Raw genomic sequence first — 26,141 nt, forward strand, 5'->3', positions numbered from 1 at the left:
TTCAGCTTTGCGATAAATGTCAGTTTAGTAGTTATTGTTTCCATATGGGCTCTATGTGTATGGTATTATATCATCTTGGTGTCCTTGCTCTCAAATATTCCAACACCTGGAAGATATTGAAGCCTATTTAGATGTATTTGCCTGCCAAAACTTGTTCCAAAAACATACCATATGACCAAGAGGTTTCTGAGAGGACTAAGTAAGGAGACTTGCAGAAGAGTCTTGCTGCCTATCGCTCTGAACAATGATGCGTCAGTCAGGAAGTGGAGGTGGCTGGTTATAGCTCAGTTATTTTTCTCAAGTGGTTATGGAACACTCAGGCAATTCTGTATTTTCAAATTTCTGTAGAGATTCAAATGGCAGCTGCCTAACTGTTGGTAGCTGGTTACAGTAAGCTTGTTACTACCTTTGGATGCTGACAAGGAAAAGCCCTGTATGCATTCTTCTTGTAGAGGCTTCAGGGTTTTGAAATGCAGATGTTTGTATTTGCATGGAGAACCTCCTCAGAGCTGCAATGGGAGACAGGCACTGCAGATCTGGTTTCTCTGCTATTCCCTCTTCTCTCCTCATGCTTCATACCTGCAACATGGCTTCTGCCAGTCCAAGTTCTGACATTTCTGCTGCCTTGAAACAGAAAATACATATAGTATGGGAAGTGGCATTGACGGTAATGTCCACAGCCTGAAACCCTGACAGACTAACCAACAGTGTTAATTCTAGACTCATTCTGAGGACTTGGACACACACCTCTTGAGGCATCTTGCTGTCAAACCCCAGAGTGATCTATCCCAATAATTCCATGCAAAGGCATGGTCACGTAGGGTGGGGCTACCAGACACTTCCTCGTCAGTAATCCATTTTATGTTTGTCAGTTCATTTCTGTAGATGTAATGATGGTTTTTTTAGGACAAAAAAAAAAATGGATGCAGTTTTTGTTTTCAAAATTGCAGCAGCGCCTGGACTTACTTGTAGTGTTATTACCTGCTCATTATTTCAAAACTAGAAGATTTTTCAGAACAATTTCTAAACAAAATTATAGAAAAGTCTGAAGTATGTTCTATTTTTTTCCCCAGATTATTCATCTAAATCTTATGGAAGAAAACTAGAAACTTATCTTTTGGCTTCAATGACCCTTTTTTTTTTTTTTTCCCCTTTCTTTTTTTTCCTTTTTTTCTTTCTTTTTTTTTTTTTTTTCTTTTTTTCCTGATTGAATTTCAGTCCTTAAAAAACTACTTTGGAATAATGTATTTTTTGGTCATACAAGTGTCAAGTGTTTCACTTCTTAAGTAGCTGGGGGAAAAACAGTAGGGAACAGAGATGTGTGGTTTGGTTTAAAAAAAAAAATCAAGCACAGCATTTTCGAATCTCAAAACTAGAGTTCTGACACTTCATAAATAAAAGATCACTTAAATTTTAATTTAAAATATGGTATACTTCAAAGATACTGAATGAAGAACTCAGCAATTTAATACTTTGTATTTAAATATTAATTAGCAACATGCTAGGTAATTCTGTCTTTTTCTTCTCAAAAGGGCAACATGACTGAAGTGTCCTCTGGGTGATTCGCTTTTCCATTTTCTTTTTAAACCTGTATATTGTGATTTTAAAGTCATGTCAGGGACATTGGTAACTTAACGTGAAGTGGCTGCTACTGCAGTTCTAAAGCTGGGGCCTTGAAGAATGGTCACCCTTTGGAAACGCAGATTATCTTTTCCTGATTCGTGTCAGAATCCTTCTAAATGCATTTTAAAAAATAGCTGTGTGCCTTGGAAGGAAGTGAGGCTGGACTTGGAATTTGGAAATATGCAAATAGCTTGAATGCAAATAGAAAAATACCCAGTTAAAACTTCTTCCAGTGCTCATGTGTCAAGCTAGATGTATTTTGTGTTTTGAATTTTAGGAATCCGGTCATGGGACACAAACTTGGTTGAATGCAACTTGGATCAAGAACTGAAGCTTTTTGTGTCTCGCCACTCAGCTCGATTCTCTCCTGAAGTTCGAGGTGAGTTTAAGAGCAGAACTGCTAAATTACACTCTGAAGTTGCCTTGCCCATTAGTTTTAGGGCCTTTTTGAAGTTAAGAAAACTCACTTTTTGATTGAACAGTTTCCTCATATAGCACCAATCTGGTAGTCCAGTGATGGAAGCTTATTGTGGTAGGTAGAGTAGAAACAAAACAAAAACTGGAGAGGTTAGCTCCGTGGTGTGACAGAGCCAGAACTGATGTCACAGCTGTTGTATAACTGCAGCTCAAGCCCTGTGTTTCTTCCCAAAGGACTTGGGCTGAATTGTCTTTCTTGGTATGAGAAGATGAGTTATGGTGAGTCTGCCTTCACTAACAGGAACTTTCTTTGGCTTGTATGAGGATATCAGAAATGTACAGGGCTAATAAGACTTAATCTCTTTGCTGTCTTTTCTTCCAAGCCCATTCTTCCTTAAGAGGATTCGTTCAATAAAGTGAAACATTTGTTTACCAGTTTTTTGAAGTGTAAAATTTGGGTTTTTTTCTGGTTTTGTGAGAATCAAGTGTTTGGTAAGTTTTCCAAGATCTCATTACCCTTGATACCATTGCTGAATGAGTATGGATGAATTTAATCAGGTTTCTCATGTGAACATATATGACCTTTTCAAAGTAGCAGAGATTTCTGTCATTGGCAAAATCATCGTGGCCACGTGCATGTTGAGTGCTGTTGTACAGTACAACCTAGTACTGACAAGTGTTAAAAGTTCCAGTTTCTGGAACATCTCTCAAGTGTGGTGAAAAAGGGCAATGGAATTTTGTATCATGCTACTACATCACTTTCCTGAGGTCAGTTACTGTACTTTGTTGACAAAGAGACCCTGATGCCTTGCTGGCATGACAGCATTGACCTGATGGTTTTGAATAACGTACAAAAATGTCTTGTGTAACTAACTTTTTCTTCTTGCGCATATGTTAAAGCAGTTTAAAGCAGTTTTTGCTGTGTCTCCCCATATCTAGAGAGAGTAGAGCACTGCCAGAGTTAAGAAAAAATTGTATACTTCTGTGATTGTTCCTCTGCTTTGAAAACCGACATAACTAATAAAACAATACACAGCATGAAGATTTTTGAATAAAGACATGTAGCCCCTTATTTAGCCCTTCATTTATGTGGGTGTATAACTGGGGCCTCGAATACTTCTCTTTCATTTTAAATGTCATTAAGCCTATTCAACTTCTCAGTGACATTTGTTGCTTTGCTTTACAGAGAGGGAGTTTATCTTTAAGAAATGCAAAATGCAGTTTTCATCCAGTTTTTGACATATCTGTGTTTTACTTTAAAACTTAAAGATCCTATGTTGCTCCTGTACAAAAATATTACAGCATGACTAGGATTTTCGCTGTCTCTTTTAGGTGATTCTAATACCATTGCATGAATTAAAATAAAACAAACACTCTACTTTCATAACATAAAAAAGACTGTGCACCCTTTTAGTAGCAGAAAACATGTAGAATTGTTTAGGATTTTTTCTCTGGGAATTGTAATGTTGATTGATTTTTTTCCCCTTGTTTGTCTAGACTTCGCTGTTTAATCTGTCATTGTGTTGAATTCCAGCTTGATTGCATGTGACTGGAATTCATCAACATCTCTGACAAGCAGAAATGAATATGTTTTTCACGCTGTTCAATCTTTAAACCATAAACTGCCAAAATCTGTGTTTAAAGAGTATTAAGGGAGCCTTGAAACTTGAATAAAGGCAATATCAGGAGATAAAGCTATCTGTTTGGACCAACTTCCCGTCTAAAATTTTGTAGAGAAGCACATGTGCACCTCCAGAATCCCACTGTACAGATCAGAGAATTATTTTAGTTTCTTTCGGCTGTTCTCTGATACTGAATTCTGCATGAGGCTCCTTTGTGTGGTCTCTCCAGTTTGGCAGAAAGAAGGCTTTTTTGTTGCCACATTCTAACAAGATTTCAGAACTAAGTTTAATTTCTGCTGGAGTCTCCAACTATTAAGTTTTGGGTGTTCAACCACTGAAACGGTCGACTTTGAAACTGAAGAGATGATTATGAGGGTGTATTCCTTTATGGCCCCAAACTCAGAAATGAAATTTAGGTAACTAGGTGACCTTTTGTCCAAGGGAAGTATTTATCCAAGGTGATGGGGTTGCCTGTGGAATGTAATTAAACATCCCTTTCTTTTTTTAGCCCTTTGAGTCTGAAGTCTCTGTGCAGCTGACATGTAGGGACAGTTTACACTTGAGGAAGGCTCCTGGTTTTGTCAGGTCTGACTGCTGGCTGACTGAAGCCTGTTTGATTATCCTGTTTAATTATGGTAATTGCAGTGCTGGTTCAGTGTATGCTTGTGTGCTTCTCAGAACAGCTTGAGGATGTGGACAGCAGCGAGGTGAAGAGTAGGAATCTTTCTGCAAAAGGAAGCTTGGAGGAAATGGGGCCAATCCTGTCCCTATGCCATACACCTATGATGTCAAAGGAGAGATGTGCAAGAGACTGTCAGTCAAAGTATTTGTGTGTTTTCACTTAAAGGATTTAAGGCCTGATCCCCCTCCCTGTGTAGTGAATAGCAGTGTACATACATGCTGGTATTGCAGGGAGCATGATTAGATCCAAAGACTTCCTTTGTGTTCTTTTCAAGGGGATGGGTTGTCACAGGGGTGTTTGTGCACGTTGTGTTCAGCTGTTGGGCAATTTGTGAGTGTTTTATGATTCCTGAAAAATAAGATTCAGAATGGAAATGCCAGCAAATCTTTTCTGCTACCTTGTAAAGCAGCTGAGTTCGCAGACTCCTGGATAATAACAGATCTTGGAGAGGTGATGTTGCCAGGTGCTGGTGAAAAATGAGTAACACAACTAATTAAGTGGTTGCCATGACAACAGGCTGCATGACTTTAAAGGGGTACTCCAGTGGTGCCTCTGTTTTCTTTGTCATGCACTGATAACTTCCATCTTATGGTAATATGAAAAGGACAAAAAAATGCAAACAAGTGTACAGACTGGAAAAGAAAATGTGCATCTGGTAGTGAGGCAGAACAAGTGGAGAGTCTTGGAAAGAGCTCATTTGAAATTGCAGCTGTACCTACCAATCTTTGCTTAATTAACAAGAAAGTTTCAGCTGCATAAAGCAGCATCACAAAAGACCATGTTTTTGGGTGGGGGAGGGTGAAGCCGTTGAGGGCCCTTCTTTTAAGACTTGTGCATTTGTATTTTATCCCTCAGTTTCCATCGGGGGACACTTAACTGTTGCATTGGTGCATATTCAAGGCCTTGTCTAGATAAAATCTGTTTTATTTAAATAAAGCTGTTCACCCCCAAACTTCTAATAAACACTTCTCAAGCTATGCACTGTGGCTACTTTGTCCTGTGCTTATCAAGAACATATATATGTATTTCCTATCTGAATAGTACCAGGAGGCCTTCTGTTGCCCATTAGCCAGTGCAGACACCAACTGCTGACTTAAGTGAGTCCTTCCTTACCTGTGCTTAAGACTTTTTTATTGCCAGCCTGCCTGCAGCCAGAGGGGATTTTGGCAAAGTGCAAGACATGTTTTCCTCTTGGAAGCCACCTGCAGCAGTGAGCTTGCCTCCTTCAGGCTTCGTAAAAAGTCTTTGTTCTATGGTACTGTCATTATTCCATAAAACCTTAACAACTTCCCTTCTGACAGTTACCATTTCAAAAGTTAGTGTTTAGGACTGCTCATAACCTGTGGAGAATTTTTGGATCTGGGAATTTTGGTCATCTATGTGCACAGCTCCATACTTTGACAAAGTGGTGTATAGTCCCATTTCCTTTGTCAAAGCAGATCTAAAACCTGTTAACATCACACCTAGTAGCTTGCCATGTGAGCGTATGGAGTCACTAATAAAATCCTGAGCAGCATGGGTTTTGTGCTGATTTACTTGAAAACTGCAGTTCATCAAAATTGCCCAAGTCAGGACATAGGTACTTGAGCTAAAGCTATCATTTGAAATCAAAGACAGGGAAAAGAGACAGGATGTCAAGATCAGATTTTTCAGGTGCTCTCAGAGTGCCATAACTGCCTAGGAATTAATTTTGCTTAAGATCTCAGGTAGCCTGGTATGCACATTTAGGGACATGCCACAGATATGATTCTTCAGGTATTTAGAGGCTGTGATGATGGCTGGAGTGGCTTTTGAGTGAAATCTTTTTAGCTTGTCGTGTGTTTGGAGAAGTTAATTTTAGTTGGCTACCAGACTGGCTTTGTGTCTCAAAAAGTATTTGTGCGTTGAGGGAAAGAAAATGGAGGCAGGCTGGGAAAGGTAATTGAGCTGACTCACGCTGCAGTGACTGCGAGTGGTGGTGTCCCTGCAGGGTGACCTGCAGCTGCCAGGGCTGCAGCACAAAGCCAGGAGCTCCTGGGTCCTGCTAGAGGATGTTGATGGGAGCATATCCTCTGGACTGCTCCTGAGCTTTTTGTACGGAGATGCTGGGATTTTGGTGGAGAGGGTTTACAGTGTAAGAGCCTGTGTGTTTGGATACAAGAATTGTCAAAGCCTTCTTTTCTTAGTGCTGTTTAAAATTCCAGAGATGGGCTAATAAGTCTCTTTATCATCTTTTTTTATGCCTTTTAAGGTGTTGCACTTAATGTGACAATCATTTTGGCATTGACTTCCATTTCTGCTTTTTTTAGGAAAGACCTCAGAGAAAATTAGCATGAATTTGCATTGCTGCCAAAACACCGGTACCTGCTGATGCTAAGTGTTAGTGTGAATCAGCAAAATTAGTGAAAGGTTGTTTTTAAAAGCCTTGTATCAAAATTAAATACAGTAGGTTTAATCATCTTAGAATAGCCTGTGTTTTATGGGAACAGGCTTTGTGTAAGGCGGCTACTAGAGGCACGGGATTAAGTTAATTATGAATAATGATAGAATTTTAACCGAATTATTTAATAGAATTTTGAAATTTGAATCCTCATTCCCCTTTATTAGAATGAAGATAAGCATACCTAATGGTGTATTCACAATGGTTACTTTGTTAAGGGTTATCTGTTGGAATTATAATTTTTAATATATTTCTTGTTAGATTCCTCAATCTTTTTCATAGTAGTTTGTCTATGTGAGATTTCTGAAACTGAAAATTTCAACAATATTTTATTTCCGACCTCTGCCCAGTATCATTTACAGATGACTTGCCGCTCATCTCTTCTCTCATCATGGATTCATGATAAATGTGTAACCAGAAAATCATTGCCACTTTTGAAAGTCTAATTTATTTTTGTCGTGTGCGAATTTTTGTCAGATGTCTGTTTTTGCTAATTTTGTTAAGACTTAAGTTTTTTCACTTTTGTGGAATTTGTTACTTTCTCATCTAATTTTTCAGTTACTTGAGAGAAATATTAAAGGTTTTAATTGGACTTTATAATGAGAAGAGATTTGATCCAAAGGCCTCTGAAATAATTGGATTGGATTTTGGATTAGAGAAAGTGCTACCTAGTATTTTGAAGTTAGAACAAAGACAAAAAAACCCCATAATTAGCCAAAAAAAAAAAAAAAAAAGAAAAAAAGTGAACATTTCATCTTCTTTCTTGAACGTATCTTCCTACCACTGTATTCAGAACTAGAACCGAAGTTAGATGAGTTGAGACACTCCCTGTCTCCAGACTCGGGAGCTCATGTTTATTCCCACTGCCATCTGCAGAATGAGAATTGCTGCTGTGGCTACTGATATCAAATTTTCAAGAGGCATGACGTGCTCCAGCTGTCATCTGCCTTGTAGAGAGAGGTACAAGAGGTGCAAATCCCTGTGATCCTGACTGCCAGGAGTATTTCACAGTACCTCACAGTTCCTGTGAGTACTGGAGTTAAGCACTGCAGTCAGTAATATTCACAAATAGGAAGCTGGATAAGTTCTGTAACAACGGTGCATGTTTTTGCATCAAACCCCCAGATGGTCCCACCAACATGACCAAGATGGTTAGTCTGGGATTGTAGTTGCTGGTGGTAATCTGTTCCTAGAGCTGGGAGGAAAAGCAGTGCTCCTGGTGACCTGGATTTGCAGGTTTTAATCTGCTGATGATTCAAAACCAGTTGCTGATAAAATAAAAAAATAATTATGTAAAAAAATTGTATTAAAATAATAACCAATTCATAAACAAGCTTGTGTGAACTTCAGTATTGTTTTTGGTGTTGCAATTTTATGTATTTCAGTACCTGAAAACTTGTCTGTAGTGGTGGGATGAGTCACTGGCCTGTGTACCTCTGCCCTGTCTCCTTCACAGCTGGGTGCAGGGTACTATGCCCATCTGTAACTCTGGAAAGCCTGGGGCTTTATTTAAAACAAGCCATCAAACCCATAAAAGAATGCCCCCCAAAGCAAAACAACAACAACGAAAAAACTCTTGCAAAAGGTTAGCCGTATTTTTAGATTATACAATCTCTGAGTGATTCTAAGGAGCTGTGCAGATTTTCATGTGGAAGTCAACTCCCCACTGTCAAAGGCTGCCTTTGGAAGCTGGGCCAGTATTATGGCAGTGGTAGCTCTTCTGAAAAAAAGACTGATCCCAGTTTTGGTTCCCATGTCCTGAGTTGTGAATAAGCTTTCCTGGGTCTTGTGAGCTCTTTTTGGTGGGTTGTGTATCACCTCCCCATCTTTACTTAGCAATAGTAAGAAAACTCATGGGTCCAGATAAGGCTGAATTAATAGGTGAAGGCAAAACCAGAGAAACAACCAAAACCAGCAAAACTAGCACACTGAAGGAAATAGCTCAGCACCTCACACAGGCAAAATAATGCCCAGCCAATCTCTGAACAGCCCCCACCTTAGTAACTAAAACCCCCACCTTCCTCCTCTACTCTAGCTTTTGTTGCTGAGCATGATATTATTGTATACAGGTATTTGTGTTCCAGTTAGATTTTTTTTTTTTTGCTGACACCATTGTTGAGCTTCTCAAAGTGAAGGGGATGAAGCCCTAAGAGAGTCCAGCTACAGGAGTCTTGCTTCTGACCTTAAGGCTTGGAAACAGCACACATCCTGTCATGGGCATTATGGCTCTCAGCATGCTTTCTTCACCTCAGACTGTACCCTGTAGTTTTCCAGTTCTTCTAGAACTTGCACAGCACTTAGACAAACTTAAAAAATTATTTTGGATGTGGCCAGTCCTTTAAATAGATTTAGAAAGCTAGCCTTCAAGAGTATCTTGGGACAGGATTTAATGCTTGTCGCAAACGAATAATTTAATGGCATTGCACATAATAGTTTATATAGTGCTATTGATTTTTTCAAACCTATCTACTAGCTGCAAAGCTCAAATTCCAAAAGGTCATTAGACATGGAAGATTTAAATATTTTTCAATGCTAATTAGGCCTTTGTACATTTTCCATTTCCAAGCAACTTTACATATTTTAATCTGCTATTTTAATATATTGGAGTTGACATCTGGGACTTCCAGCTTTTTTTTATTGATCTTACTTTTGAGCAGATGGACATCTGTCAGTGATTGTTAACTTAGTCTGAGCAATAATCAGGTTATATTTAGCCCAAAGTCCTTGCTGAACCCCACCAAATCTTACTGTCTTGTACTGCTGTTCCACGTTCCTGATTGGCTTGCAAAGATGGGACACTCTCAGAAAACACCAGGGCAGTATTACACCAGTTGTTTTTTTGTTAGATAGTTTAGGTAACTTGGTTGGTTGTTAGCTGTGGAACTGGACAGAATAAAACACTTCATCAAAAGTCATTGAGGGGGAAAAAAAAGAGAAAGAAAAGTTGTTTTCAAACCAGCAGAGAGAGTTCTGAAACCCACAGAGATGTGGCTTCTGTGGGTCTGCCTTGCTGTAGTCCTAAAACAGTCACTGTTCTGGAAGTGGAGTTACCAGACCAGTATTGTCCACTATTTGTGTTCAAATCACAAACTGGCCCCAGAAAACTTGGAATCACAGTTGCTCTGGGTGATGGCACAATAACAAACAGATTCACTGCTGAGTTTGATTTTTTATTTTTCAGTTTTTACTGTTGAGATTTAAACTTTCAACATTCTCTCCAAGTAGTTAATAAAATCTTGACAATTACTTTTGAGATCATGTGAAATATGAGAATCACAGAATCATAACGCCTGATGAGTTGGAAGGGAGCTACAAGGATCACTGAGTCCAGCTCCTGGCCCTGCACAGGACACCCGGGGAATCTCACACAGGATGTGCCCGAGAGCATCATCCAAACACTTTTTGAACTCTGTGAGGCTGGTGCTGTGACCATGTCCCTGGGATCCTGTTCCACTGCTCATTCACCCTCTGTGTGAAAAACCTTTTAATCCCATCCAGCCTGAACTCAACCCAAACTCATCCAACCCTGACTCATCTTCATGCCACTGCCCTGAGTCCTGTCACTGGTGGTGAGAGTGCAGAGATCCTGTTTCCCTATCATGAGGATGTTGAAGACCACAGTGAGGTCTTCACTTGGTCTCTCCTTCTCCAGGCTGAACAGTCAAGTGTACTCAGCTGCTCCTCCTCTGGCTTCCCCTCCAGAAGAACAAGAAAGTGCGAGCAATCTCAGTCTTTCAGCTCTCTTCATATTTCCTTCTTATGTACAATGTCCTTTAAATTGTTAGTATTTGTGAAAGTCAGTCTTTTCCTATGCAAAATAAAGGTATAATACTCTTCTTCTGGTTCAAAATCCATTCCCACCAAAGTTTCTATGTAAAATCCATCATATCATGCAGATAAAGCCACTTCATTGGAAAAAACCTTTGAATTAGCAGTTTAAAAAAAAGGCCAAAACCAAACAAACCCAAACCAAACAGCTGACAATTATTATTGTCAGTATATTAATATCTTCATTGTGTTTAACCTTTCCCATTTTTGGAAGCTGCCTTACAAGGAATTGTGCTCCCTCATGCTGCTTTTACCAGCAGATGGCATTCTCAATGACCATGCTCACTGCTGTGCAGTAAAATGATCACATTCTAAAGTCAGTATGAATACTTCTGTAATGTTTTTAGGTCTTAGTTCTTAATGTGAGACATATGTTTCTATTTTTCTCTGAGATCTTGCTTGGAGTTTAAATTTCAGAGACTTCAACTCTGTTGAATGTGAAAGATAAACCCCTCAATGTGAAATGAGCTCAGCAAACTTCAGATCTCTCATTGTCCATGAAGGGAAAGCTCATTTAGGTCAAGAACTTTCTCAGGTTGAAGACCACAGATAGTGGTCATTTTATGAAAATGCATAACATTAACTCTGCCAAGCTAGTAGGGGAAAAAAACCACGATCATTACCCACAGCTAGATTTGTAAATAAATTAGCACTTCTCTAGATACAGGTAAGAAAATCAGCCTGACAGATCGTGTATTCTCTATATTTTCTGAATATCTCCAATAGGCGTGAGCCCCTGTTTAGAAGCTGGAATATAAACCACAGTAAGACCTGGAATAGTGCCTCTCTCTCTCAGAGCATGGAGTAAAAGACCTGAGACCTAAGGGAGTAGAGTCTGACTCACTTGTCAAGTTTAGTGTGTGTCACATTTTTTCCCTGTCTCAGTCTGTGCTATGACTGTCTGTTAGGAATATAGGAGTACAGTAGCAGGTAGTTTGACAAAGCAAATCAACATTGTCTGTCTAAAAATACTTGTAAGCGTTCCTACAAGTTAAGTCCCAGTGTGGCATTTTTCCTTTCTCAGAGATGGGGGGAAAAAAAAAAAAATCACAGCTTTCCCAGTGACTGTAGAACACTTGTTATATCGTGAACCAAGAGACCTGAGGTTTACTTCTTAATTTTGCTTCTGAACTATGTAAAAGACTGACTGTGACATACTCAGATGTTGTGGACAACCCATGGTTTGGATTATTCAGTTGCAGTAATGTGATGGCATTTAATTCTTTTTGTTTTGCTTCAGCTCTCCATCAAGGCCAACTGTGCCAGTAGGGAACCTAATGTCAGTGATTTATGCAGTGTGGTCTTCATTAAAATTCAAAATGAGGCTACTAACTTTCTTCAAGTAAGCTAGTAAGATACTAGCCCGATGTTAATGTAAACACTAAAGGGATCACTCAAATTGATTTAAAAATAGCAGTTACAGAGATGAAAAGCTGAGACTAACCATTTGTGAAATTGTGTAACTCCTTCAGATTTCTGAGTTGTATTAAAAAAAGAACACATGAGGACCTTTTAAATAAACAACACCTGCATACATCTGCATGGGCAAAATCTCTTCATATATGCAAATACTGGTAAATGGACAATCAAATACTTTTCATCTCATTTAATTGTGGTGGAGTAGCAGGGCTCTCAATGCTTACTGAAAGCAGCTGTTTGTTACCACTCATTTAAAAAAAACCCCACAATCCAAACAACAAAAAAACCAGAAAACGCCCAAAATCATAGACAGCAGTTTGTCTTACTGTGATTACTAAAACACTTTGACAAATTTGGCTTGAAACTAGTGTAAATTTAAAGGAATTTTACTGATACAAGTCTCTCCAGATCTACCCTGTTACGTGTTAGGGCAGCTGTTGAAGAATTGCAGTTTGTAGGTCGCATCTTTAGAGAGTTTGGGGGAAATGGCTGTGGGAACTATGGTTTGTAACAGGTTTCTACATATGGTAACATGCAACACAGCTGGATTCCTGTGACACCACTTTAAATAAAGTATAGCAGTTCTCTTGTATGGTGTCCTTGCACGTCTGCATGGTGCTGGAGCTGGCAATAAATTGACTTCTGGTAGACTTAAACCTCTGGAGGAAGCTGAGTGTCTCTACAAGAAGTGTGAGCCAAGCTGGTGAAATACTGCCTGCCATCTTTAACAAAGGTACTTGTCAAGTGGGAGTGAAATGGTTTTAAGTGCTGCCACGTGGCTGTGGAAGTGTGTGTTTTTCTGATGGCTAAAACATTTTTACCAGTCTTAAATCCAGGAATGCTTGTAAGATAAAAGTTAAACTGTCATGGGAAGATTAAGTAAATGACATTTTGATTATCCCATTTTGAGTTTGGTTTGATGATTGATACAACCTTCAAATCCTGAGGAAAAGGGAAGTGGCAAGGAGTTGTCTCTTGCCTTTTGTCACCTCTTTTGAGCCATCCCCCCCTCTGCATGGCTGCTTATCTCATGGCTGCGGGTTAATTAGAAGAATTTGAGGCTGAGGATGTGGAAGGGAATTTAAATTGCATTTGTATGGATTATGATCTGGTGGAGCTCATTAGCATGCAGGCACAGTTCCTGTGCCTTTCTGCCTCCCTGCCCAGTGCTTGCAACTTCTAGGCATTTCCACACGCCCTCAGATCTGGTGTTCCTTATGGGCCTGGCCTGCATTTTCATATTAACACAGTTTTAATTAGGCAAGGAGAGATTGCTGTGACTCCAGAATGATCTGTGGTTATGATAGATCAATATTTATTACAGAGATTTTTTTTTTTTTTTTCAAATAAATGTCTGCTCTGTTGGACAGGTTTGCTCGTTCAGAGGCCCTAGAGCCATTTAAGAAACAATTAAATCCTCTCTGGTGTGAAGTGGAATATTAAAAAGGATTAACACTGGCTGACCATGTGTTCTCCCTAGTTTCATCTGCATTCCTCTGCTTTGCTGTTCTCGTCTGATACGTGAGGTTTATGGAGGGAGTTAGGTTCAGGGACTGCAGCAGTGCAGAGCCTAGTGGGAGGATGTCAAATGGGTCAGGGCATTGGCTAAAAATTGTCAAGCCCAAATGTAAATATGTAGATGCAGAGTGATTTGCAAGCACTGTGCTGGGAAGAAGTTTCTATAGCATAATTCCATTAAATTTATTATGATTATCCAGGTATGATGTGAAAGGTGAGTGTGACATAGTCAACACTTACGTGAGTGGCTGGGTGTACAGAGACCATCCAATAAATGCCAGATGAGGAGAGGCTTGCATGACCATGTCATTGTTCATTTTCTTTTCATGATTTTCCTTCTCAAATTAATTTTAGTATTTTCTAAGGGAAGTAGTTTTCCCTTTTGGGAGCATGTTAGAACAATATGCAAATTCTGCTCATTTATAAACATTCACAAAGGTCCAGGTCTTGAAACACAAGCCATAAATTAAAACTTTTTAGCAAAAAAAAGTCAAATTGATTAAGACTTAAAGTTTAGTGCATTTTCTTTATGTATGGCTTTATTTAATGTATGTTTGTAATGATCTGTAGTAGAAATATTTATATTTTTAAATTTGCATTTCTCAGGTTAATGAGTTATGAACTACACAGCAGTGTAACTTTGTGGAAGTGTAGCCATTTCCAAAAAATGCAGTAAAGATCATAATCATGAAATAAAAAGGTATGCTCAAACTGGCAGATACATCTGATTTGACTAGTACAGCATACATGAATCTCTCTTTTCTTTGATGGAGCCTTCAAATATAAACTGAATTTGTTGTAAGTCTTGTGTGTAAAATTTTTCCTTTTGGAAATCAGTCAGAAATTTGTACTTGATCCCAATGAAGACAGGGTCAACCCTTCCACTGTTTATTTCTCTTCTCCATAGGTAAGTACTTTTGTCTTAAGCTAAGAAAGAATACTTGTGCTCCTCTACAACTTAGAACTATCATCAGTCATGGGTTCATTCATTGGTATCTAGTCAGAGTTCTCCTTTTAGTGCAACTCCCTTAGAAAATTAAGTGTGCCAAACTTAGAATGTATCGTGGTTCCTGTGGAAAAAATTAAAATACTGCAACTCTGCCTATAATACACAGAACCAGAAGCTTCCAGTGGAAATCTAATGGTAACATTTATGTTTCTTTAGTCAAGAGAAAATATTAAAAGTCATGAGATTTCTATTGCCCAAGAAGTAGAAAATTCATACTGTGCTGCGTTAATCTTTTTGGGGAAAAATGCAACTATGTTGTTACCGTGTTCCTTAAGCATGCCCCTGTGTTGTTTTGTTTTTATGATGGTGATTCTGAAAGTGTGCTTGAATTGTATTCATTTAATACTGGGAAGGTTAAATGTCTCACCAGTGCCAACACTCTGTCATTGTAATGAAGTACAGTTCACAAGTGCCTGTAATTACACAGCCTGTGTGCAATCAGCAAGATTTCTAAAGGGAGTCTATCACATCCAAAATAACACTTCCTCCACTGCACAGTCTTGATTTCACCTGACATTTTGCCAGCCAGGGCACAAACTTCCTGCAGGAAGCAGGACAGTATCCCTGGTCTCCGTTAGACTAAAGAAGGTGGAAAATTAAGTTATTATAAATCTGCTTCTAATTATGTTAACGAATTATTACATCATGTAGATGAACCTGCTGTAGATCTTAGATATTTCTTGTATTGTTTTAGCAATTTGCTCTGTTTGTTATGCATGAAAAATGTTTTTGATAACCCATGTTGATCATACTTGCTAATGAATCAATGCCTACAATTATTGCACTTAAGCATATATCTTCAGAACATACAATGTTAGAGGGTTGCTAATGAGCTCAACAGTAGTTGAAGACACTAATTAATTTAATCAGGGTTATTTTGCCTGCCAAAGTATAGGAGGATGGATGCTGCCACTGGAAAATGCTGGAACATTTAACCTGTGGCTGTTGATTTAGGAAAAAATATTGTTTGTCAGTCTGTTTCAGGAACACTGGTAATACAAAATGTTTTCTCAGTTATAAAGGCAGTAGATATTTAGTACCTTACTCAGATCAATTTATTATGAAGCAGCATGACACTTTGTGCTGTGAATGTTAATAATGCCCAGAGGCCTTCATATGAAAATTGCTCATTTAATTTTCACTGGATTACTTTTTTCATTTAAACAACAATAAAATAATGTGAAGTTAAGTGCAGAGCTCAAATAACTTACACGGGTCCTTTCCCAATATTCTTAACCTTATTTTGAAACACTAATCTCTTTGAAATGCAGCTTCACATGTCAAAGATAAATTTATTTTTTGTGAACCTTATGTGGAAAGCTGATTGTTATTAGTTCTCTTAGTCCAGAACAGTGTCCTTACCACCAAAGCATGATTTTTAAAGGGAAACTTCGGTCAATGTAACAGCTTGAAAGAAAGAGGGCAATAAGCACAACTTGCGCTGTGTCAGTGATTTCCAATGTCAAAAAAAAAAAAAAAAAAAAAAAGGACCCAGAATAACACTGGTTGGAAACCAGACACGTAAAAGATGTACTTTGTCATTGAGATGGATATTGCTAATGGAATTGCCTGTGAGAGCCTTGTCTGCCAGGAAATGAATAGATCAGCTCCAGCACAGCCTCTCAGGCAGAGTGGGAGTGATGTGTTAGTGACAGCAGTTCTCAGGGGAGGAACCATAGAGACTGAAGAATCTATCAAGGGGGAGATCAGTGGTAAACAGACAGACTAGATGGCTTTTACTCACCTTCTATGCAATTTCTGGGTGTGCCCCCTGCCTACAAAAGAATAAAATGGCAGAAATTTACTGTCATATCTTTTGCTTCTACATGGGCTGAAAGAATGTCCTTCAGTTCCTTAAGGTTTAATTATGTCCAGTTTTTGTGGCTGGTGCTGGAAGAAGCCCTGCAAAGGGGAGGGGGGCATTTTTTCCCCTTTTTTTCCCTTCATTTTCTGCCTTTTAGTGTGCTCTTTCCATCAAAAGGCACTTAGGAATGGGGTGGAGCTGTGGTCTGCTCACACCTCTACCTGCTCATACCTTCTCCTTGAGTGAGATCCCATCCCTTAGGATGGGGATGGCCAGAGACCCCTCAATTTTCACAGCTACCAGCTGCTTTCATGCTCTCTCAGTCATAGGTACAGAACACAGAAGTCAAACCAGACACAGGGATTAAACTGAGAGCCAGGTTTCCCTACTACTTTTCAGTGTTTTCTGATTGATAATTGTCAAGGTAAGGCTGCAGGGAAAGAGCTCCAGCATCACTGTGGATGTTGCAAAAAAGGCTTGGGTTTGTTTCTTCGTTTTGAGATGGCTTTTAAAACAAGACCACCCCAAAGTGCTGGACTTGGTGCATTCATCCATCCTTCAGCCGGCCCTAGAAGAGGATGGGTCTAATGTTGACTGAGAGGAGGAGCAGCAAGTGATGTGGGAGACTTCACCTAAAAAGACAGAGGAAACTTTCTTTTCCCTGGTATTGCTCAAAGGCTCATTGAGTTGACTTTATTCATTACTAGCAAAAATGTTTTATTGTTTATATCAAAGTGCAATGTAACTAGTTATGCCTTCATTTTGCTTCTTTTTTTTTTTAAGCCAGTAAAAAAATTCAGTCTAGACTCATTCAAAAATCATTCTAGATTCAATCAAAGCCCATTATTTTCTTATATGAGCCCAAAGGAAATCTTGGTATCTCCAAAGTAATATATTTTTTTTCCCATGCAGAAAATTCTTATTAATAGCCTATGCTGAAATTGAGACTTGGAAGTAGCTTTTGTGTTCCCATGAAAAGAAAAAAGTGCATTGGATACTTCATGTTACATGTGCTCTTCAAAAATAATTTTGAGGTTAATCAGTAATAAAGGAAAATTCTTGCAAATCTTGAACCTTTAAAATTTTACCCTTAAAATTTTAAAAGGTTAGTGGCTCCTCATGAGTCAGAAAACCTGTTCAGATCAGTCATCAGCATAAAAATACTTGAGGATGGGGAGAGGTTCATCATTATTGTGTTTCTTTATAGTTGGGTTTATGGGGTTTTTTGTTATCTTGTTCCTTTGTTAACAGCTCCCTTCTATGGTGTGTACCTGATAAATGGGCATAAATTGCAGCAAATCTTCACATGGTCACATACTTCAGAACATTAAATTGTCTGTTTAATTAAAAATGTATCTGCATTTGTTAACAAAGTAATGAAATGCACAAATATGGAATCTGTCCCCATGTGGGAGACCATATGTGCACATGAATGCTTAGTTAGCAGTTTATATGTGTATGTATAATTTGCATAAGTGATATAGAGGCCAAAGTTGACAGAATACCATTGTGAAAAATTATTTTAGCATTACATTTTCTTCCTATTTAATGTAACATAGGAGATGGGAAACCACGCCTTTGTAAATTATATTAACAGATTTTCACTGTGAATTTCTGTAGAAAGAAAGCTGCGAAAATTTTCATTAATATCAGAGGAACTCTGATACATATAGTCCATGTATTATCAAATATGACTAGTCAGTGCTGCTGAAAGCCATTACATCTAAAGGTAATTCTGCTGCTGCCACACTGGCTATATGGCCCTTATGGTGATATGGAACACAGTGTGGTGCACACTAACAGAAATGAAGGCAGAGACAAGAGCTGGCTTCCCCCACGGAGCATCCAGGTGTGCTCTTGTTCTGGATGCATGGGTCAGGGAGTCAAAGAGTCCCTGGTGTGTGTTTGACCTGTTGGAAACCCTTGTTCCCTTTGTCACACTTGCTTGGACTTGCTCATGTGTTTCTGATGTTACTCCACGTCTTTTGAGGGTTTCCCATCTAGTTAGACTCTATGCCCATCAGCATAAGAAATATATAATTGTCACAAAAGACTGCTGAATTGCTGTAAAGGCCAGAACTAGATGATTCACAGAAAAGTTTTAAGCTGAGAGGGGTAATTTTAAACAAGGCTTCGTGTTTTATTGTATATAAATACAATATACAATACAGAAGAAACAAAAGGAATTTGTGTACTACAAATGTAACTGAAAACCAATGTTTTTGTGAACTTTATTTATTCATTTCAAAATGAATACCTTTTTCCTAAGGGAAGGAAATTACTATAGTCAAATGATAAAACACTCAGAACAAGCTTACGAATAAAAACCCTAAAAATGTCTTATTTGTGTCTGAACTCCTGGGCCATTTCATATGGGTATGACAGGTATGCTACAAATGATCTTGAAATGTCAGATGAGTTCTGATTTGAAATATAGCCGGATCCCAGGAAGAAATAAAAAGAAAACAAAAGAAAATTTTGTTCTATTTGTATCCATTCTGTTGATTTCCTTTGCTAGACCACTTCATGTATATCACCACAGATCCAGATGTTGTCTTGTACTTGTTCCTGCTCCACACAGAAAGCAGAGATGGCAGCCCCTGAGAGGCCTATGTGCAAGCCTTACTTAAACTGTTTAATGTATTGTTATATAAGGTAGCCAGGAGTTTTTTAGAAGAACTGTGCAGAAATATACTGAGTGAACGTGAGATAACAATGTAAGAAACTTCAGTGTAAGTTACTTCTCATCAGACTTGAGTTCCAAACCCTTCACCACCACCTCTGTTGCCCTTCTCTGAAGCTGCTCCAGCACCTCAGTGTCTTTCTAGTAGTGAAGGGTCCAGAACTGAACACAGGATTTGAGGTGTGGCCTCACCAGTGCCCAGCACAGGGGGACAGGCCCTGCCCTGCTCCTGCTGGCCACACCATTGCTGCTACAGCCCAGGATGCCATTGGCCTTCTTGGCCACCTGGGCACTGCTGGCTCCTGTTCAGTCACTGTCACCAGCACCCCCAGGCCCTTTTCCTGTCATTCTGCCCCAGCCTGTAGCACTTCCTGGAGTTGTTGTGACTAAAAAAGAATACCTGGCAAGTTGTCATGCTCAACCTTACACCACTGGCCTCAGCACATCAATCCAGATGTCCAGATACCAAGCCAGTGTCCAGATATCTTTGTAGAGCTTTCACACCATCCAGTGGAGCAAAACTGCCATCCAGCCTGGTGCCCTCCACAAACTGACTGAGGGTATACTCGATCCCCTTGTCCAGATCAGTTGCAAGGATATTAAACAGGACTGGCCCTAGTTCTGAGCCCTGGGGAACACCACTGGTGACCATCTGCCAGCTGGATGTCACTCCATGCAGCACCACTCCCTGGGCCTGGCTAGACAACTCATTCTTTTCCCAGGGAACAGTGCACCCATTCAAGCCATGAACAGACAGTTTCTCCAGGATAGTTCTGTGGTATGGATGATTGAGAGAGAGACAGGAAGACTGATTTGGTGTTCGGAATTCATTTTTACTGAGATTTCCAAATGCTTATATACTATTCTATGAAGGCTAGTAATTTTTTACTACAATGATTAGGTTGGACATCACGTAGACAAAACTCATACATTTTATAACATATCTTACTTGCAGAAGTTGGTTCAATCTTCTTTTTCCATAACCAGATTTAATCCAATCTTCATGTAATCTTCCAAGCTCTGTTTGTTCTTGCCAAGGCATCTTGGTTATCAAACTAGCTGTGCTAATTAAATCTGTAGTGCTTTCTGTCCTGTGTACCCCAATACTGTGGGAAATGGTGTCAGAAGATTTGCTAAAATCCAGGTAGACAACATCCATGGCCTTTCCCTCATCCACTAAGTGGGACACTTTGGAAGAAGATCAGGTTAGACAAGTACATTCCTTGGGGCACATTCCTTGGTTGGCTCCCTCACCAACTGTGCCAAGACATTATCTCCCATGCACTCCAGGAACCTCCTAGGCTGTTTTGTCTCTGTTGTCTTGCATTTCCAGCAGACATCCTTTATTTGATGTTCCCCACAAGAACAGGGGCCAGTGATTCTCCCAGCTGCTTACAGAATATTCCATCTGCTTCTTAATCCTGGCTGGGTGGTTTATAACTGACCATATCCTGGTCTATAACCAGGATATCTGCTGTGTTGGCCCTCCCCCTGATTCTTACCCATAAACACTGAACCCTATTTTGACCATCATTAAGCTCAAGATAATCAAAACACTTCCTAACGCTTCCTACCCAAAAGCCTCTCCTTCCTTGCCCATCCCTTCTGAAGTGTTTATAGCCATCCATTTTAGCTTTCCAGTTTTGCAAGTTGATTTTAAGGTAATCTGTAGGACTTGTTGCCTTTTTTTTCTCTATTGACCCTCAAGGTGTCTGAGAACCAGACTAATCACTGGTTGCCAGCCGCACTTGAGAGGGTATTGCAAGAACTTGAGAGATGTCAGAAGCAACAGTATTCACCCTCAGGGATAAGAGCAGAAGTCTGACCAGGCAGCTTCTTTATATTTAGCAAATCCCTTTGTCTGGTCTTGTAAAATATTTGTTATGCATTTATTTTTGTGTCAGTTGATAAGCTCTGTGTGGTACAAAAGGAGATCGCAAAAGACAGGCATGAATAAAGTCAGACATGCTAGGAGGTAAGAGAGGGAAGTGAAATAACACTCCTTTTCATCTTCACTTGTCCTTAAGTTGTCACTGGATAAGTGTCTGATATGATTGGATTTGTCTTCAACAGCAGAAGAGAGCACAAACTAAAAAGCAGTGTTTGTGGGCCAAAGGAAGGTGCAAGTCTGGGTTCTGGTTTGCTCATACACTTAGAGAAATAAGCTGTGAGAACTTAAAGGTAGTGTTTTAAAATAATTAGCACCTTCACAAACATTTTTCCTTAAAATGCATTTTCAACATTAACCTAAGGTGCAATAAAAAGTTAATACATGGGATGAAATACAAGGTATGATATCAAGAGATTGTCTTCTGAAATTTTTATAATAACTTTAGTATTGTAAAAATTGCAACTATAATTTTAGTAAAGTTCTACTACTACATGGTTGGGTCTACTTCTGAACTTCTTACTCAGGTAAGAAGTTCCATGACTCATTCCATGGTCATAGAAATTTGGCTGGATCCTGTCAATCAGAGATGTAAACACTTGCTGGTATTTTAATGTTTAGGGTTGTTTTTTTTACAGAGATATAAAAATATCTCTTAAGTGTGCAGTTTTTTACACTTTCCTTTGTCTTCCAGTTTGTCTTCTTGGCTTGTTTTTGTTGAGAAGAGCTTGAATGAGATGGTTGAAAAGGACATACACATCAGCAGGTGCCTGGACCTAAATTAGCAGAATTAGACCTGGACCTTCCATTTAACTTGGGTTTAAGCATTCTACTGAAATACTCTTTTTTCTTTTAACTTTTTGCAACAGCTCTTAATCCATCTGGTAATATAATCAGTTTATATTAATTAATATAATTAATTAGTTAATTAATCAATCCCAGTTTATGCTGGGACTACTGATGTAAACATAGGTTGTAGAACTCAGTCCACAGGGGCTGTTTAGTTGCTAAAGACATTCTCAAGCAGAATTTTTTGGGCCTCTTGCTAAATGCAGGCTAAACACAGGATGTGAGCCTACTGTTGCTGTGCCAATTTACATGAGATGAATCTGTGCCATAGGGACAATTTCCATGTAACTTGCAATGGGATATAGAAGAATATGAGAGAGGATGAATAATTTACGTCTGAATTCACAGTATTGGAGCAAGAACCAAATCACAATTAACTTACTCTTGAAGTCAAAAGAAAATTCACATTGTAGTGCACAGTGAATAAATACATTAATTCATTTAAAATCTGTTAACATTACATTTCTTTGGGCTTGCTAATGAGCTAGTTAAAATATTTTTGGCTGTGTGAAAAATCCTGTATTTTTACCTTGTAAGACACATTTTCTAGATGGTTTTTTTAAATTAATCCAGTGAGTTTGTCCACTTCACTGAAGTCAGTGAAGAAAATGTCTAAAGGCCAGTTGGAGCTGCGTTTATTCTGCAGCTTAGGATGTTTCTTTGGCGTCCAGCATGTGATAGATGATGCATGAGAAATGCACACAGTCAAATTATTTCTGTATAAATATTGAAGGAGGAGATTCTGCCACTCTACTCCACTGTGGTGAGATCCCACGTGGAGCACTGCTCCCAGCTCTGAGGTCCTCGGTACAAGAAGGGCATTTCTTGGCAATTTTTATTGGAACAGCCTTTTGGAAGCAAGTCCAGAGGAGGTCATCAAGGTGACCAGAGGGATAGAAAACCTCTCTTAAGAGCATTTGGTTTGTTCAGCCTGGAATAGAGAAGGCTTCAGGATGACATAATTGAGGCCTCTGAGAACCTGCAAGGAAGATGGAGAGGAACCTTTCACAGGAGCATGGAGAATGCAAGAGCACACAACCATGGGGAATGGATTCAAAATAAGAGAGAGTAGGTTTGGAATAAATATTGGCAGGAAGTTCATTGCTGTGAGAGTGGAACAGGTTGCCCAGAGAAGTTGTGGAAGGTGTTCAAGGCCAGACTGGATGGAGCCCTGAGCACCTGGTCTAGCAAAAAGTGTCCCTGCCCATGGCAGAGAGATTGAGAAGAAGTGATCCCTCAGGTCCTTTCAACCCAAACCATTCTATGATTCCATAATCTTACATTCTTCTATGATTCTGTAATCTTCCGTAATACTTCTGTTATTTTTATTGCAAATCATGTACAGTGGCTATAACTGGAGCAAAGATCCACTTGCATAGCAAGTGATAAAATGCCATTATTTCCTAAATCTTCATTAAACAACTCTACAAACAGAAATGTAAACAGTGAACAGACATTGGCTTACTTGAAGTGAAGCTGTTTGACAATTTTTTCACAGCACCCAGAGAATACAACAAAATCTAGCAAATATATTTAGCCAGGGAGCTTCTAAGTAGGCAGAAAACAAATTGCTTCTGGGTAGGAATTAATTTGTGACAGACAAACTATTCTGCAAGATGTCAAGAGATGCTCTGTGGACAGAACCTGGATTTTGTGTCTCGCTGAGTCCAAGATGCAGTTCCAAATGCATCCAGACATCTTTGTAAGAGATCTATAAAGAGATGAGTCCCTGCAGGGTCTAGCAATCCTTTGAACTTTTGCTGTCAAGGACTGGAAGGTAAAATAATTACCTTGGTACTGCCACTTTCTGCAAAGATTATTTATCTACCACTGTGTCAGCTCTGTAGAGGGGAGAAAAAGGGAAGGAGTCAAGGAAAGGACTAATGCTGAACTATTTGTACTCAGGGTGTACTGAAGAACCCAGAGGTCCATTAAGAAACAAAGTGCTCTTGCTATTAGTGCCCCAGCCATCAGCTTTAGAGGTCTGATGTCATACCCACAGGATCAGTGTGGCCAATTCAAATCCCAGTGCTCCCTTACAGCCCTGCTCACCAGGGAACAGCTGTGGCTTGGGGATTTTTTGTAAGAAATGTTCTTTAATATTTAGACATGATATGTATCATTTGAAGGTACAGCAGGGCATGGATGACAGTGCTGCTTGGAAGTAGGGGAGAAAGAAAAAGATTAAAATGTTAGGTGCTTGAGGCTGTTACAGGGTGTTCCCTCTGACTTTTCTGCCTTTCCCATTTCTCTGCAGATTTATGACTGGATTTATAACTGGCTGCAGTTTCTCCGTTGTATCTGACACTAGCCTCCTAAGCAAGTTTTCAAACTGCATCAATGCAAGTGAGAAATGACCTAAAGGATATGGCAGTAGGGCTGAGGTAGTTATTAGTCTGGGAACTGGAAATCAAAATTCCAGGCAGGAAATGCAAACTTTTATAGCATGTGAAACATAGAGCAGCATAAGGTATTGGGGGAAGAAAATGGAAAGAGTAATTTAGCCTCAAGTTCTTTTCTATTACACTGTTTTTGGAATAATATTTCAAAGTATTTAAGCTAGGCTTTAATCACATAGGTGATTACCTATTAAAAACTAGGTTACCACCAGCTGTAGAAGTTTTTAAATTACAATTTTTGGCAGATAAGTACTGTTGGTCTCACATGATATAGTATTCTGTTTTAGGGTCTGAAAACTTAGTCTTACCAAGTTTTCAGTCTTTCAGTATTCCAGCAGCTGATTCAGAATAAAAAAAAAAGGCATTAGTTTTCTGTGTAGAACTTCAGTTTGTTTTGTTGTTCATTGCTTCCATTGATCCTGTTTAAAATGCAAATAATGACAGAAAGGATAGGCCAGCAGCTGCAGCTGTGAGACACTCACTCCAAATGTAAATGTGGCACACACTGGGACTAGCCTCCTGTCCTTGTGGCCTGGAGGGGTTTTGTCATGGATAAAGCAAGTGAGTGCTCCCAGTAGTTCATGGAGTGAGCTGAAGGGCACACTTGAAGGAAACAAAAAGTGTAATTTTGACCTTAGTTATTGAAAATAAAGATTTGCAAAACTGCCTAAAGGTTTTAGCTAAACATATTTTAATTGAAAATGCCCTTTCAATAGAATCCACATTTTGATAAAAGGTCTTATTTTTCTTTCTGTGCAGGATTTTTCAGACGAAAGCAAACATGATAAGATTTTACACGTCTTTTTTGTCACCCCCCCCCCCTCCAAATTTCCAAATTGAAATGGTGTAAAAAATATAAGTCCATTTAAAAGCTTTTATTACCAGAAAAGAATTGTTTTCCGTCTAATGTAAGACTGGCTTTATCAGGTACATTTTCACAAAGGCCTGCTTTCCCTTATTGTATTCTGGAGTGGGGTGAAAGGAAGGAGGTCTCCACAGCTGAGGCATGAGCACTTATCCTGGCCATAAGTAGTAGTGACAGCTGTGGCCTGATGTGCTGATACTGCCCATGTCCAGTTCTCTGGGGGACTTGAAGGTACAGAATGTCCCAGATGTCTCCTTAGCCTCAGCACACCTAATGCAGGCTGCATGCTGCTCATGCTGCTTTTGTGTTACTTGTTTATACTTGCACGTTTGTGTCAGCTCAGTTACCTCCCATGTGAGTTCTTGCCCCTGGAAATTGCAATTAGGACAGAAAGGAGGCAAGGATCAAGAAGAGGAAGGAATGAGCGAAGAAATGACGGCAGTTTTGTAATTAATCAGCACAAACATATTAAACATTTTGTGATGCTTTGTGGTGGTGCAAAGGAGATAAAATTCCGTGGTGTAAAGTGGGACGGGAGACCTCATCCTCATTGTAAGGTCGGAGAACCAAACGTTCCCAGGAGACCTGCTTTCCTATTTCCTTCCAAGCCACCAGGAGCTGCATGTATCCAGCAGTGAATTTGGCCAAGTGAAGACAGATCCTTGCCAGCCATCAGATTATACCTCAATGCTGCAGTTTGTCTGACCGGTGTTCACATCTTCGGTTTATGAAGAAGGAGAGATGCAAACACTGGAATTAGGTTGCCCAGAATCAGGATTAAGATCTTTTGTGATTCAGAAGGGTTTAGAATTTGCCTCCACACAAACTGTGGAGTTGTACTGCAATCCATAATTTAAATTTAGATGAACCTATTGTTTAATATATTATCTGATGGTGAGGTAAGAAATTAATTATTTTCTTGGAGGTGAAAATAAGAGAAAGAAGAGCACTCTAGAAACTGTAAATATGCATATGGATGAAGAATGGCACATACAGTAAGTCTGATAATAGTGGAGTAGATAGTACCCAGACACTTGTAATGGGTAGGAAAAAATGTGAGCATATTAACGTTGGCGTAGATCAACATTCAGAGAAAATGAGAGTGAAACACTGTCT

General features: G+C 39.3%; 1 protein-coding gene across 1 annotated transcript in view; it reads left to right on the top strand.

Annotated features, from left to right (window-relative positions):
* The window catches only part of MAP1B (microtubule associated protein 1B), a 72,165-nt gene that overhangs the window by 2,987 nt on the left and 43,037 nt on the right, over positions 1 to 26,141 (top strand). The window contains exon 2 of the mRNA XM_066180719.1: positions 1,901 to 2,002. Coding sequence (XP_066036816.1) covers positions 1,901 to 2,002 — 102 coding nt within the window. The remainder of the gene's footprint in view (positions 1 to 1,900; positions 2,003 to 26,141) is intronic.

This window comes from Chamaea fasciata, unplaced genomic scaffold (genome assembly GCF_029207755.1).
Source record: "Chamaea fasciata isolate MVZ Bird 193981 ecotype frontalis unplaced genomic scaffold, bChaFas1.0.hap1 SCAF_4, whole genome shotgun sequence".
Lineage (NCBI taxonomy): Eukaryota > Metazoa > Chordata > Aves > Passeriformes > Sylviidae > Chamaea > Chamaea fasciata.